A 16,510-nucleotide genomic window follows, 5' to 3' on the forward strand; every position below is an offset into this window, starting at 1 on the left:
GCGTTAGTGTTGTGCGTGGCAGCTTGTAGAATTTGCTTTTCAACAGACAGCTTTAAATTGAGTCATGTAGCAGAGTCATTCAGTGTAAAGCAGTAAGAAAACTATTCAGATCATCCGTTTACAAAAATTATTCTCCTCTTGTCATGCTATACGCAGGAAAAAAACGTTATTTGATTCTAGTTATAGCAAAAAATGAAAGCACCTTAATGGTGCTGTGAAGTAATAAATTGGTGTCTTTAGTCTAGGTTAATACACCCAGTGATTATATGTATCAGTCATAACTGTATGATTATTGCTTGCTACTGCTATAGGATAGAATTAAAGTTTTGGAGCTCTTTGTCCTTTTCAAGTTCATCTTTTTAATTTTACAAAAAAAAAAAATTGTTACGTTAACTAAATTTCAGATCTGTTCTGCCAGTTTTTACATTGTTTTCACAATCTTTGTTGGAGTGATGGAGATCTGGTGATTTTTTTGCACAGGTATGCTGGCAAACCACAGATGCCTGGTAAAATAGTTCTCATCTGTGTAATTTAAAAGAATTTTTACCCTGCACTCGTAATTTTACATAAGAGAATTGTAGTATTCAGTCACTGAAAGGACCTGTTGTGTGACTGGTACCTCTTAAGAGATCATTGCCACGGTGTTTCGCTGGAGTATGAATTAAGGTTTGACTTATTCCTGCGTGTTTCAGGGTGGAGTGATTTTTTTTGTTGTTAGAGGCTAGAACATCTCGGGTGAAGTGGTGGCAGCACGTGCTGGGAGCTCTTGTTGGACATTTCCATACCTGAGGTTTGAGAGAGTAGGTTACGTTGTGTTTCAGCGTAGTTAAGCACAGTTACAGAAATAATTTACTGAAGAGCATCTTTGTGCTTACCTAAGTAAGAGCCTTTGTGTTGTGGGTGTTAGTCCTGCATTAAGTTTTGCAACTCGTCATTACATTGCAAATAATAATCTTTAATTTTTTTCTGTTGGGTTTGTTTTGAAATGTCCATGATGCAATTGGCTTGGATTTTCTAAAGGCCATTTTAGCTTAAATTAGATATTTGAAATGTATCCACTTTGTCTATTCCAGCCAATTCTTGACCAACAATTTCAAAAGCAGACATGTTCCTGGTCATCTTAAAATTAAAAAAAAATTAATCTGCTTAACTCGGATCCAGCAAGGTTCATTCAGTTCAACTCAGTGCTGGCCACGTCGGCTTCTGCATGGAGCAGCTACACTGGCATCATGCTTCCTCGCACCCTGGCACTTTGCCCTGCGTAGGCTGCCCACAGGTCCTGTGGGCTTCGCATTGGTACAGCAGTGCTCCTACCAGGGAGTGCTGAGACATTTTTGCCACTCTACGCGAGCTAACGGTCCAGCTACACCAGCACTGGATTAAAGCCAGTGAGCCATGCAGGTTCATCCTCCCTATTTTGTATCCAGGTTTATCTAAAATATCACAGCTCCTGTTAATTCTCATTGACAAAATGTCTGTCTTCTTTTTTTTTTTTTTTTTTTCCTTCCCCCCCAAAAAGAAAAAGCAGTCTGATTTTCACAGATACTTTGTGCTCTTAGCTGTCGGTGGAAGTTGGAAAGCTTGGAGTGTTTGCCATCTCTGAAATTCCCATTTTTAATTTTACTCTGCTAAAAGTTTCTCTAGCTGCACAACATTTCAAGACTGATCGGCACTTCTGACATGAGAAATTCCCTTGCGGTTCTGTATGACAACAGTCCACAAAATATGGTTTAAAAATCTGCAATACATGGAAAAAGTATTTTTAATTTAGAGTAGCATAAAAATGGCAAATTTGAAAACCCTTCTGTGTTCTCTGAAAGCCATCCTGTAATGTAAAGCTATTACTGTATCTCAGTCATGTGAATTAAATCTGTGACCATATCAAAAGCTCCAATGTTTGAAGTGGAAGAACTTGTGGACTGATGAGCTGAGGAACTGGACGAGCAAAAGAAGGATTCTTTCTTTTTAAGACCTATATACTTACAAGCACTGAGTATTCTTGGTACTGGTTCATTTCATTGGGAAGATAGGTACTCGGCACCTTCCAAAAAAAAAAACCCCAAAAAACCAACCCCACATGCAATTTTTACCCTCCATCAATATTCAAGTCCATATGTTTTGCTGCAAAGTGACGGTGCCTCTGAAAAATGCTCTAAGAAGTGAAAGTTTTCAGCCTCCCATTAAGCCAGCGTTGATTGCATGGAAATTACCTGCTGGGTGGTTATTTTCTTCAACTGTGAACTAATGATTCATTTTCAGGTTGATTATTTAGCTCATATCTCAATGGCTGTTTTTCTTAGGCATCTTGGCTCACAGCTTTGTGAACTGGAAAAGCTGATAGATAAAATGATGATTGCAGAGTTTTCAACTTATGCTCGCAATGATTTAAATAGACCCCTAGAAGATGATTGCCAAATTCTAGAAGAGGTATGTCTGTTATTGAAATAAACTGTCTGATGAATATGTTTGCATCTTTAACATACTTAATTAGCACCAACTAATTCACTCAGGTCCCTAGTAGCAACATTATAATTTTACACTATTTCTCTTCTCATCCAAACCTCTCCCCGCCCCTTTTTTTTTTGTGCTTGATAAAATAATAATTGTAACTAAACTCAGGAAACTGCAATCCAGTCCTATTTTATTTTTTCAAAATAATCAGTTCTCTTTTCTCTGAATAAATGTATACTGAGTTCACTTCATGAACCTCAACATGTAAGTAGAAAAGAACATGACTCTCATATCTACTTGACTGTAAAATTTCAGTTTTGCAATGAAAGCTGACAGCTGCATGTTGTTCTCATTCTGTCTCCCTATGCATTTATGGGTGCTTATATCAAGCATATGGTTGCCCTGAATACATGCTTCATTTGCAGTATGTGTATATATATTCCTCTGAAGATCATAAACATCTGAAGATTAAGCTATTGTGATTGCTTTCTAGGCAGGAAAAGATTTTTCTGGATTTTGCCTGTACTATTCTTCAGTAATTGCTAGACCCTATTAACTGTTTAGTCTTGTTTCATCCATGGGTTTCATGAAATATAGTGAATGGCAATAGCACATGAATATTCCCATTTCTGCCCTATAGTTTCTTCGCACCTCCGTGCTGCACCGTGATAGCCTCTCACTTGTGCTGGTGCAATTGTATTTAGTGCTTGGGGTAAGGAAACTCACTAATCTTTAGAAATATCCATGTTTTTAAGCACAAGTGGTTGAGCACAACTGAGGAATAGGCATGAAAGGGGCTGGGAGGAAGGGACTCCGCTAGCTGGTGTTGCCGCAGGGAACTTTGTATAGTTAAATCGTGGCATTAGTCTCAAGGCGCTGGGCTGATCTAAATCCTGTTCACTGTGTGTTTGATACATGAACTTTCTTACTGCTGTGCAATTTCTTAAAATGGTTTCTTGTCGTCACCTTGATATTTTTAGTGTGGTTTTTTTATTTTCTTTTTTCTTCTTGATAGGAAAGACTTGTATCACTAGTGTTTGGACTTCTAAAACAAAGAAAGCTAAATTTTTATGAAATATATGGAGATGAAATGATTATTACTGCAAAGAACATAATTAAACAGGTAAGCTAAACACTTCTAACGTATCTAACAAGGTTGCCTCAACTCCCTACAAATTATTTTTTAAGTAGTTGAGAACAGCTGTGATGAAGTTTTTTGGTGGCTGATGGTCTCTCATTTAGAGCAGCTAGGCTTGCAGACACTAAGGACTTCCTGAAGCACAGAGGTCTTTTTGCAGAAAAGACCTTCTGGAAGGAGCAGGTAGCACAAATACAGTAGATCACAGCTTTCTCTGTATAATTACCATTGTTCTGAATACCCTGATTTTAGCTTATTTTTTTTTCTTTCTCTTAACACACAGCTTTCCCGAATAGTATAGTTGTGTCATAACACTGTGTTTCAGAAAAAAAAAAAAACAAACCCCCAAAAAACCCCCAAAAAACAAAACCAAAAAACAAAACCACACCAAAAAGCCCACCCCTGCCCCAACCCTCCAAAAAACAAAACCCCCAGGTTCTTGGTGTAAATACATAAAAGAAAATCAACAAACTTGCCAGTTGAAATAATTGAATTCCCAACAAATGCTACAGAACGCGTTGCTTGCCTGAATGTTAGCAGAGACCTAGCACAGGCACATGATAAAAGGTTGGAAAACATCCTTGCCTTTTTCTAAGAGAGCAAGGTGAGGTAATGAAGAAGGTAGAAGTGCTTGCCTGTAAAAACTATTTAAAAAATGAATCCTTGTCCAAATTGCTGTCATTGTTTGCCATTTAAGGTAGTGTGTCTATCTTTTCAAACCAAAAATCTTTGTAGATAAAACCAGCTAAAACCAACGAATGAACAAAGTTTAGATGACTTCTTTGGGGAAAAATGCGTGGAACCTTTTGGACAGTAACATGATGGCTTTTGTTTGCAAACAAAAACTGTGGACTGAACTTTGAGTGTGTGTTTGGTACTTTTAATTTTACTCATCTTGTTTGTTTGCATGCATATGTGAGAATATTGTGCAAGGGGTGTTTTTCTCCCCTAAAGATATGTGATTATTTCAGGAGTCATGTTCTGATGCGTTATGAGCCACCTCTGGTTTGTATCTCAAAGGCTGGGAGATAGGCAGGTGGCGGGTTTGCCAGCAGATGAAGACAGTCTCTCCTGTCCTCGTAGTATAGCGTGCTGTTCAGAGCTGTGTTGTGAACCAGTTTGGGAACCCAGCTTTTAAAATTTTGGAGGAGGATTATTATTATTATCGGCATCATAATTCTTATTATTAGAATTTTGTTTTAAGCCAGATTGGCTCCCCCAATCCACTTCACATTGCAGCCCCACGGTTCTGTTGATCTGGTTGTGCGGGGTGGGTGTAGATAACAGAGGCCAATGTTGCTAGTAAGTATTCTGGCAGAATTAGAAGACCAACAGTGATGTGTGCAACTGCACCACCACTTCTTGTAAGGACTTGGCAGTGATGCAAGCTCCTTCTGACTTGACCCCAATACAATTTAAATCAGGTTAAGCACCCCTGCCCCTAGCTGCTTGTTCTCTCCCCACCTGATGGGATGCTGGGCTGGGTCATTGCCCTGCCCCCTGAAAGATCAGCAGAGGATGGCAGTGAGCACTACTTTCTAGTCATGCTGTATTACTGTAAGCCTGGAAAAACAAGAGCGTACAGCTGTGTGCAGCTGCTCTGGGCCTTCATGTAAGGTGTAGCACCAAAAAAAAAAAAAAAAAAAAGAAAAAAAAAGCATGAATAAATAACACCAGGATAAAACTGTTCATCTGCCCGGCAGTCTCCAGTGGCTTTTCACTTACCGATTACCGATTGTGTCGGCAATCATGAGGAGACATTTTTTCCTTTAAATTCTCTGTTTAGTTGGATAATAGGCAGGTAGTGCTCCCTGTTTTCCTCTCATTCTTGATAATAAAGTGCTTTTCCCGTTCTGCTGGGAATATTTGTCTTTATGTTGGATTTTTCAGGTGTCACCTCTGCTTAGTAATAGACGAAGTTTAATCAACTTCCAATGTAAGTTTCTGTTGAATAGGGAAAATAGACAGGATCGGAGTGTTTCTGTACGGTTTCTGCAACACGTTTGCATTGTGGCCTATTGTCTCAACTCTTGGAGATATTTTTCCTTAATGAAGGAAACTGTTTCCTTCCGACATCTCAGATGTGCTTTCTGTTCAAATGCATTGCTGGGCTGTTTTGGTCAGTACTTTAGTAGCTCTATATTGCCAGGCAGGTGAAAGAGCAGAGGTTTGTAAGCACTGAACACACAAGAACAAGGTCTGCTTTTAAGAAGCTTCCGTACTGACCACCTTATTCAAAACATAGGTAAAATCCATGTAGCTTGAGATGGCGGCCATCAGTCACCATTTGGATTGTACACATTCGCTTAAAGGCAAATGACTCATTTGATCAGGTTATTGATTGACATTTGGGAGAAAACTCCTAATTCAGTCTAAATAGTTGATTTGTACCTAGGGCTTACAAGTCATGTGAAAAGAGATCAGTGAACAAATTGCCGTAAAACAGTAGATAGGTTTGGAATGCAAATTGATTGTTCTGGAGACGTGAAGAAACTGGCCAGTTTTGTACCAGTTGAGTAGCAAATGTCCTTGAGGAAAAGCCACAGCCTAGCAATAAAGATGTGGAGAAATCTAGGGACAGAGGCCGGCGGTGCTCTGGAGGTGAAGAGGACAGACAGACAGAGAGACAGCAAATACCATGTCTTCTAGGAGAGCAGTTGAAACGGGGTCTGCCTTAACAGTTGAAAGCACAGGACTGTAGGTGTGCGCTCCCACGCTTCCCTGGTGCTGTTCCTTCCAGTTTAGGTTAGATCGCAAGTCCTGTATTTAAAGCTGAAAAGGAAGTCAACTAACATTTTCCAAAGTCAGTCACTTTGGAAGGGAGAAGAATATGGCTTCTATTCTTAAGTACCTGACCTGAGAGACATTTTTGAAATGGTGCTTAGCATCCATGCTCAGAAAAGCAGGTCCCTTTGAGATGGAGCCAGTGTGCCCTCCAGAGCTTAGTACACAGTTGGGAATGTTCTGATGATCTGTATTTTGCAAATAGATGTTTGGGGGTGTGGTTTTGGGGGTTTCTTTTGGGTTTTTTGTTTGTTTGTTTTTAGAGAAACAAGTTATTGAATGATACCAATATGCCTTTCCTTTGTTTTACTTTTTCTTATTTAACTTGAGGATTATTGTGTGTGTTATGAAACTCAGCAGCAGTTAGAAGGAAGCTAAGATCTTCTTTTGTTTTGTTTTTTCCCCTTTAAATTTGACAGTGTGTGGTTAATACGGTATCGCAGATAGAAGAAATAGATACAGAAGTGGTTGTTAAGTAAGTATACAGCCAGATTTTTTTTTTGGTGGTGGGTGGGGATAGGACATGGGTGGTTTTTAGCATAGATAAATTTACCATTCTAATTTTTGCTTAAATTTCCCTATAATGAAGGATTATTCTTCTCTTTCAACTTCAGCCTCTGCTTCTGTCTACCTCTGAGAGTATTGTGTATTCCCCTTCTCGTTCAGATTCTAATGTTACCTTAAATTAAGCTTACCTTTAAAAATAAATACTGAAAATCTGTGCATCTCATTGCATGAAGCCTAAACTACTGTATTTAGGCATATATCTCTTAACTACTTGAAAGCATTTCCTGTTGTTATCATCTGGGATTTTGTATTAAAACATGTCAGTAGTTTCAGTACCTCCCACATGAATGAGAATAGGAGCTATCCAGAGAGGAGACCAGAGAACTTCAGACCCAAGAAATGGGTGGGCAGGAACCTCATAAAGCTCAACAATGGCAAATGCCAAGTTCTTTGTCTCGGTAGGAGCAACCCTATGCAAGAAGAGAGGCAGGAGCAGGCTGGCTTCAGGGCAGGATTTGGTGGTCCTGGTGGAGAACTCCTTGGCCATGGACCAGCAGTGTGTCCTTGCAGCTGCAGCCTGGGCCATGTTAGCATAGCCAGCAGGTCAAGGAACAAGACAGACATTGAGATCCAGCAGAGGCCACTGGGCTGGTTGGAGGCTGAAGCACGGAATGTAGGAGGAGCAGTCAAGGGAGCTGGGTCCCCTTCCAGCATGGGGAGGGGAAAGCTCGGGGGAGAACTGCCCACGCTACCCCATGGGAGGGTTACAGCGGAGCTGTGGGTAGAGCCAGGCTCCTTTCAGAGGTGTGCAGGGGAAGGACAAGGGGCAGTGGGCACAAGAGGGAAGATGAGAAGTGCTAGTTGAATCTTAGGAAAAATGGGTTCCCTATGAGGATGGTCAAACACTGGAACAGGGGCCCAGAGAGGCTGTGGGACGTACTCAGGCTTTGACTGGACAGGGCCCTGAGCAACGCGATCAAGTTGGACCTGCATTGAGCAGGAGTTGGACAAGGCACCTCCAGAGGTCCCAGCTCCAGAGGCCCCTCTGCCAGCATGTATGATTCGTTTGGCTCAGCAAAGGGTTACCCCAAGATAACAAAACCAGACCAGCTGATAAAGCAAAGTGAGTGGCAGAATCTGCATGAGATTCACACCCAGATTGGGAAAAGACTGGGCACAGGGTCATTTTTAAACGTTGGGTATTTATTCACCATTCTCCAATGTTTACTGTTCTGCAGTTGGGTCCTAACTGTGTACTACAGGGTTTAACTTTTGTTCTATCAATGACTTTTCTGCCCTTTGCCACAAACAGCTGACTTGCACTTTAATAGCAGAAGTGGTCTCATTGCAATGCAACAAAATGGGCTTAATAACATGGCTTTTGTAACACTTGCAAAAATAATTTCTTTTTTTTTGTAATCTTATCTTTTTCACGTGATTTGTGAAAATGTTATTAACCCCCCTCCCTTGCTGGTATCACATACTTTCCCCAGGGAAAAGAACATTATGCCCTGGAAAAACTAAATGGTAAATGGGAGGCTTTAATTTTTTTAATATGATTTATTTTTATATACCTCCTTCCCCATTCCACTTGCATACATTGTGTCGATGATGACTGTTGTTCAGGTGATGTCTGTTGTCTTGTCTCATAAAAATCTACATGGTGTTCCTTATATTTACAATTCCATTTAAAGCATGTTTTTTTCTTTATGTGCCAGTAGGCATCATGGCCAGTAAACATTTGCTGTTTACTGAATACCGCTCTGTTTTTTAGGCTTGCAGACCAGATGAGGATGATGAATTTTCCTCAGTGGTTTGATTTACTGAAGAATATTTTTTCTAAGTTTACCATCTTCCTCAAGAGAATAAAGGTAAGACACTCATTTCCCAAGAGCTTCACGTAGTTCAGACATGAAACGGAATTAAGTTACTTTCCACTTGAAGTCTTAAGGTGTTTGTTTTGCTTATAGAGTTTAAACTTTTGATTGAAAGAAGGATATGTGAATATCGGCATCCAGGGCAAAAATGATTATTGCTAACAAAGAGAGCAGTGGGAAGGAGATAATACCTCTTGTTGTGTGATTACATCCATTTCAGGCTGCTAGGGATTAGGACAGAACTTTTGTATGTGTTAGATTGCTCCAAATGAGGTTTCTTTCACTGTTCTCAGAAACATCTGATACTGGTTACCATCAAAGACGGATGAGTCTGCCTCCGAATGCTAATTACACAACAGAAAATAAAGCCAGGATTTAGTTTAATTTGTGGGTAAAAGAAGATCTCTTTCTAGCGCAAGCTTGTGGCACAGGGTTTTGGGTTTTTTTGTAATAAAAGTTATATTTGATTCTAGGCAACGCTAAATACTATCCGTAGCGTGGTTTTCTTGGTTCTAGACAAGAACCAAAAAACCAGAGACCTGGAGGACACCTTACAAAAGAACTCTGCTAAAGACAGTACGGTGGACACAGAAGTGGCTTACCTGACTCATGAAGGCATGTTTATAAGTGATGCGTTCAGTGAAGGGGACCTTCCGCCTGTAGCAGCTGACACTACCTCTCAAAGAAACACTTCCCCAAACAGTGAGCCCTGTAGCAGTGATTCAGTCTCTGAACCAGAGTGCACTACCGATTCCTCATCCAGCAAAGAGCAAACGTTGTCTTCTGTTACTCCAGGGGGAGTAGAGATGATGTAAGTAAATGTGCTGCCTTCTCAATTTTGCAACGTGTCAGAAACAAGGTGTTAGGTGAAGGCGGTTGTTTCTGATGATACAGTACAAAAATTACTTTGGAGGAATGTGCTTTTCTAGGTAAGTGAAGTGGAATGGCTCTCCACCTTCACCCTTAGAGACTGCCATGAGACTGTGCTGTCCCCAGTTTACCTTTGTTTAATTTTTTTGCCTTGCTTTCACCTCTGTGTGTAGTGGTACGGGTACTGATTATGTCACCTCTTACAGAAAAGGGCCCCTTCTCTATCTGTTCTGCTGGGGACCCCGCTTCTGTAGAGAGCAGGAGAGATGCAAGTCTAGCCTACATGAAAGACAGATTGTTTGTCATGCCTTTAGCAGGCAGAAGCATCTCTGTTCCCTGTCCATGTTCCCTATGGCTATTTTTTCTGTTGTTTTTTTTTTTAAGCTGGCTTCATGGAGTACACCATGAGAAATTCTAGAGAAAAATCTGCTGTTCGCTGTCAACTATTTGACTTGTGTGGTTAAATAAATCCATCTCAGTGCTTTGTTAACATAGGCAGTGCTGCTCTGTGGTGCTCCAGACTCCAGAGTTGTAACCTTTTTGGCGTCCTTTTATGTGTACCTTATTTATGGCTGGAAGTCAGAGCTATCTTTTTAAAAGAACCAGGCATAGTGTCTGTGGGACTCAGGCCTGAGCCGCTTCAAAAGCCAGCATGTCTGGATACAGAGTTCTATGAAGCAAAATTGAAATACCACTTGTTACCCTGCTGAAAGGTGGAAGATAGCAAGTGGCCTGCTCGCTTTAACTCTAGTCTATACTTGTGTGTTTAGGCAACTGTCAGTTTTGATTGAGACCTTCTTTCTCAAATGATAATGCTGGCTGAAGGAGATTGCTTTGTGCACAGAATATTTATTTTAAATCTAATGCAGGCCTCTGTATGTCTGAACATCCATCGTACGCTGGAAGAGAAATGCAATGTGAAGAGGAGTCCAGGGTTACAGTGAGGAACAGGGAAGGAGAAGGGGGTTGGATCCGAACTGGAGCACTTTGCCAAGTTTGCTAAAAATATGCCACCTAGCTAGAGCTCTCGAGCAATAAAGTTGTTTCCGAGGCTGGTTGCATAACTTTGTTCTAAAATGAACTTGCTTCGTCCCTCTTCTGGTTTTCTTTGCACCTCTGCTCTGTGTTTGGAGCAGGCTAATAAAATTACACAGTTACAACAATGTTAGCCCAATTGCTGCTGTGTAGTATCCTGGGTTTTCTCTCTCTTCTCATACGGTCAGTCCCTTGAGCAGCCACACTGGACCAAAAGATCGTTATCTTAACTGATTACATGAATGGTAGAGCTGTGCTACGGACTAGCCTCAAAACAGTAGACAAATCGCAAAAGGTTTTTTAAAAAGCATCAACTTAGGAGCCTGAAGTCTAAAGAGCTAGTAGAATGACAGTCTATAGATTAAGGTAGTGGGGAGTGCAGAGTATGTATTTTAGGCTCTACGCTTGCATTGGAAAAAAAATGCTGTGTTTTATCTATCATACGCTTGTGATGCTCAAGTGTTACAGGAGCTGGGTAAATTTTAGCTCAGTAAATGTTAATAATACTTATTGTATTAGTAATGGCTGTATCGTATTTTCTCTTAGACCATTAATAGCAATTAGAATGTGGATTTAAAACAAAATGTAAGGATGTGCAGCTGTACATTTGTTACAGGGACTGACATGACATTGACAGCAGCTTAGAAGATTCCATCTGTACAAAGTGACTTTGGTGATTAAATGAGTGTCTGCATTTGACAGTTGCTGCAAGGCTCTTTCTTCCTTCAACCTGTGAGCAGAAATACTGGGGTTTTTTTATAAATTGATGCTCAACCAACTGATTCTGTCATTTGCAGGATCAGTGATGACATGAAACTGACTGACCTGGAACTGGTCAGGCTGGCAAACAATATTCAAGAGTTACTTTATAATGCCTCTGATATCTGTCATGATCGTTCAGTCAAGTTCCTCATGGCAAGAGCAAAGGTAAGGAGCTTGGGTCAGACTGCTGTTGGTGTCTCATCCTTAATGAGAATTTACTCCCAAGTTACTGGTTTAATGAGTGAGAGTTCTGAAATGGCGTTCTCAATTGAAATTAAGTAATTGTTCCTGCTGCCACAGGTGCTTGATGTTAATGCCTAGAGCACACAAGCATTACCATATCATGTCATTGTAAGGCTATGTGGGTTTCTGCTACTTTTTTTTTTTTCTTTTTAATATTCTGACTTGCTGTCTTGGAAGTCCATGCAGAGAATGCATATCTATGACAAGGTAGATGCTTGCACTACAATCTGCCTTCCGTGTCGCATGTGGGGTTAAATAATGTGCTTCTTAAAATACTAGTAGCCCTCAGGCATGCTGACTAGTTATTTCTTTACATCTCTGAATTTTTGTGGTGTTATGTCTCCTTACAATGGTTTTCTTTGCATATAGGATGGCTTCCTAGAGAAGCTGAATTCCAATGAGTTTGTTGCTCTTTCTCGCTTGATGGAAGGCTTTATCTTGGATACTGAGCAGATCTGCGGCAGGAAAAGTATGTCCTTGCGAGGAGCGCTTCAAAGTCAAGCCAATAGATTTGTGAATAGATTCCATGAGGAGAGGAAGACGAAACTAAGGTATCTCTGGGTAGAAGATCTTTGTGTTCTTACGTGAACAATTTTATCAATCATATGCCAGGCAAACACAATCTTTTGTGGCCTAGAACACTAGTAAGCCAGTTGTGCTTAAGAGCAGGGGGTGAAAAAACTGTATTAAAACCTAATTATTTTCAATTGGTTTAGACTTTTAATGTTTTCATAACTTAATTTCTTCAAACTGGATTGTTCTACAGTTACCTAAATAAGGACAGTAATAGCTAAAGGAAGTACTCAAGACTGACATTGAAGGGCAGGATTGCTCTGTCTCAGGGGTTAAGTAACTTCAGGATAATTCACTTCCAACTGTTTTTTAAAAAAGAAAAATAACAGTCACAAATCCAAAACCAGAAAAAAAAAAACCCCAACCCAAAAAACCTCCAACAAAAACAACAATCAAAAAAAAAAAAGCAAACCACTTGCGGAACAGCCTTCCCAGTAACATATATCAAGTCTTTTTGTTCTCATCCGTTAAAAGCTCTTAAAATTCCAGTATTTACACATTACTTCAGTGGCAGCGATCTCATAAGGATCTTTATTGCCTAGTGTAGTCTTTTGTCCTCTGTGGTAGATGGAATGAACAAATTGCAAAATCTCTAGGCCAACACGGTGTTCTTCTGTTTTGCTACTGCCAATTGTTGGGTACCTCTTTCTAATGAAGGTGAATAACATAACATTTTGGGCCACTGGCTTTTTTAAATTACTGTAGTTTTGATTCCATGACATTAAAAAAGCGTCAGGCAGAAAAAGCGTCAAGACAAGGCATTTCATTGTCTCAGCCTCCTCTCTTTTGTGTTTATAACTAGCCTACTTCTGGACAATGAGCGCTGGAAGCAAGCTGAAGTTCCTGCCGAGTTTCAGGATCTTGTCGATTCGGTGTCGGATGGCAGGATTTCTCTCCCTGAAAAAAAACCAGCAGGTGTGTATCTTGCAGTCCTACTGTTAACTGAATTTATTATCAGCAAATGCTGCTATTAAATGTTGATGGACATATTCCAGTGTCACTCTTGATCTGTGTTTGCTCACTGTCTTCTTGGGGGGATCAGAAGGAAGTTGGTAACTTTTTTCCTTTTTTTTTTTTTTTTTTCTTTTTTTCTGTTACCGGTGTTGAAACTTCTTGTGCTGACCTTAAAAGATTATTTATTTATTTTTTGAAAACCCATTTAAGTGTTAGCACAGGGAGGGAGCTACTTTTTTATACAAGTATTCCCAGTGTAGAGGCTTAGAGTCTTTGCACAAATCCAGTCTTCCCCCAGAACATACCACTGAAGTGTTGCAAGGGACCGAGGAGCATGTGTGTGTGCTCAGCCCCCCTTGTGTTAAACAAAGCTTGCTCCTTCTCACTGCTTCGTCTGCTAGTTGTTCAAATGAAAGGCAGCATGCTATGTGGCTGCTCGTGGAAGTGAAAACTCATGTACATTCAATTATTCACCTTGCCACAGAAACCTCAATTGACCTCAGATGAGTCACTTTTTTCTCCTTGTGCCCCATTTCCCCATGTGCAAAATGGTATGCATAATGCCTTCCTACCTTGTGGGGATACTCATCCAATATTGCGGTGATGAATGTGTGTGAACAGCTAGAAGAGGAGGAAGACATACATAAAGGGGAAGGAAATGGCAATAGACGAGAAGGAAGAAAATACAGTAATATCGTGGTGGAGAAACCCTGACCCCCCCAAAAAAAGAATATAGCAGATACATAGAGCGTGTTAGGCAATAATCACTCCAGTTATGGGACACGACACCAAAATATGCTCATCAACCGTTACTCTTAAAATAAGCTCTTGCAGCTTCCTTCAAGAAGATAGGAAACTGGTGGCATCGAATTTAGCAGGAAAAACTGTATCAGTAAGAGCTTCTGCTATGAAGCCTGAGGAAGAAGTGGTTTGAAGCTAAAATATTAATATACACAGCAAATCATTTGAGAATGTATAGTAGAAAACGTAGTGACTTTTTCTGCTTTTGTTCTTCTATTTGTAACCTGTTGTATTTGAAGTTTCTAAGTCCATAATGACTGTGGGACTTTGGGGGATTTTTGGTCTAAAATCCCAGCAGATAATAAAGTAGCTTTATGGGTCATAATAATTATGATGGGTGACCAACTATATAATAAATATTGTAAAAGAGAGCAGTGCTCCAAAGATTGATTGTGGGTTTTTTCAAGCCTTAGCAAGTGAACACTAAATTTTTATAAACTAGCATTTTTTGTACTTGTTTTTAGTTCAACTTACCCCTTTTCCTTTCTTGCTAAAATGTCTAGCTTCCGAAGACAGAAAGCCAACTGAATTCCTTATTGTTGAAGGACAAAAATATGCAACGGTTGGGTAAGATGCACTCTTTTCTCTTAGCAGTGGGTTAGTTGGCAAGAACTTTTGAGTAGAACTGTGATGAATACTAACAGCTTTAGCAATCTTATTTCAATAAAAAAACCCCTCTCCTTCCACAGACTAGTTTCTCTTTAGTTCCCGAACAATTATAGAACATTGCAAGCTCTTCCGGACATTAAAATGCGGTTTCTTCTCTGAATGATTTCATTCAAAATGGTTTCATTTCAATATGTTTTTTTTCCAATTATTTCATGAAAACACATAGTCATGAAAGTACAGGTTTGTCTTCATAGCACACTGTTTTTATTCCTTGCAATATAGGTTACCTCTGGCAAAATCATAGAATCATAGAATAGTTTGAGTTGGAAGGGACCTTTAAAGGCCATGTAGTCCAACCCTCCTGCCGTGGGCAGGGACATCTTCAACCAGATCAGGTTGCTCAGAGCCCCGTCCAACCTGACTTTGAATGTTTCCAGGGATGGGGCATCCACCACCTCCCTGGGCAACCTGTGCCAGTGTTTCACCACCCTCACTGTAAAAAATTTCTTCCTTATATCTAGTCTGAATCTACCCCCCTTTAGTTTAAAACCATTATCCCTTGCCCTATCACTACAGGCCCTACTAAAAAGTCTGTCCTCATCTTTCTTGTAAGCCCCCTTTAAGTACTGAAAGGCCGCAATAAGGTGTCCCTGGAGCCTTCTCTTCTCCAGGCTAAACAACCATGAAATACGTGAGTCCACTACTGAATGATTGCTTATGTTATTCAGAATAAGAAATAAGATACGGGCTGTCTCAGAAGCTGTATACGCTATTTCTTGATATCCCGATTGCTTTGGATTGGAAAGCAGTTTCTTAAAGCTGCTTATATCAAAGACTTTTTAAAATATATGAAACTCACATACTTCTTTCATTTAAAAGCATGCAGTGTTTCCAAAGACTGTGAGGCTTAAGCATTAAATATGCATGAGAGTGTTTTTGGGGAGGGAGTAAAACCTGGAAGATCTCACTCCCCAGAGTCCTAACATCAATTTACCCCAAACTTAAAAGTTCTGATTTACGTAATGTCTTTGACCAGCTGTCATTTTATGAGTTGCTTCATGATGATGCGTCTTTGTTCAATTAGAAACAGAAGCTGATTGCTCAGAACTTCTGTGCCAGCCAACTGATATCACTGCAAAAGAGCATTTCAGGTCGAGTAGGAGCACTTGAACACGCTTTAAAGGATAAAATTTTCTTAATAGACTATGTGTTTGATAATCCATCTCTGCTCCTTTGAAACTTGTTATATTTAGCTTTGTGAACGAATTGTCAGCTTCATGTTGGGTGCAAATATTTGTTTCAGTTCTACACACTTCTACATACAGTTTCATTTTATTTAATCAAAAAAAATGCATTCACGAAAAAAAGCCTAGATGTTCTCCAAAAATTCTCCAGGTGTTTATTTTCAGTTGATAGTTCATCATCTTTCTGCACTCTGCTGCCTAAAGGAAGAAAGACATTTAACTTTTTTGAAATGTTAGAATATCTACTCTGAACATTTGATCTTGCCTTAGTTTTCCTGCCTTCTGTGTATTTGAATTCAAAGAAGCATACCTGCTCTTTGTGGAGCCTTCTTAATTCCATCCAGTAGCTCCCAAATTCTCCAGTGCCTGCTGAATTCAGGGGAAATTACAGGTGTTGAGTATCTTTGAATATTTGGTGCTGTTTCTTCACAGCTGCCTTCTCTGTGACTCCTTAGCATTCATTACATCCTTTTCAATGGTGGTTGTTGTCTACGTTCTGCGGATTTTTATACTTGCTCAAAGTTGGCCAGAATTATACAGTAGTACAAGAAAGGAGCTTTGGATTTTTTGTCCCCTGCCAACATCTACGTGGAAACTTCCAGTTCCACAGTAGCTTTTTTGGAGATTAAAAAGTTATACCAATGAACCTTAGAGATTTTCTC

General features: G+C 39.9%; 1 protein-coding gene across 2 annotated transcripts in view; it reads left to right on the forward strand.

Moving 5' to 3' along the window:
- Positions 1 to 16,510, forward strand: part of VPS54 (vacuolar protein sorting 54 homolog (S. cerevisiae)) — a 52,585-nt gene that overhangs the window by 22,827 nt on the left and 13,248 nt on the right. For both annotated transcript variants that reach the window (XM_009577429.1, XM_009577430.1), the window contains 9 exons: positions 2,301 to 2,427; positions 3,467 to 3,574; positions 6,793 to 6,848; positions 8,655 to 8,751; positions 9,231 to 9,568; positions 11,460 to 11,589; positions 12,037 to 12,218; positions 13,043 to 13,155; positions 14,499 to 14,562. In XM_009577429.1, the coding sequence (XP_009575724.1) occupies positions 2,301 to 2,427; positions 3,467 to 3,574; positions 6,793 to 6,848; positions 8,655 to 8,751; positions 9,231 to 9,568; positions 11,460 to 11,589; positions 12,037 to 12,218; positions 13,043 to 13,155; positions 14,499 to 14,562 (1,215 nt within the window). The remainder of the gene's footprint in view (positions 1 to 2,300; positions 2,428 to 3,466; positions 3,575 to 6,792; positions 6,849 to 8,654; positions 8,752 to 9,230; positions 9,569 to 11,459; positions 11,590 to 12,036; positions 12,219 to 13,042; positions 13,156 to 14,498; positions 14,563 to 16,510) is intronic.

This window comes from Fulmarus glacialis, unplaced genomic scaffold (genome assembly GCF_000690835.1).
Source record: "Fulmarus glacialis isolate BGI_N327 unplaced genomic scaffold, ASM69083v1 scaffold10365, whole genome shotgun sequence".
NCBI lineage: Eukaryota > Metazoa > Chordata > Aves > Procellariiformes > Procellariidae > Fulmarus > Fulmarus glacialis.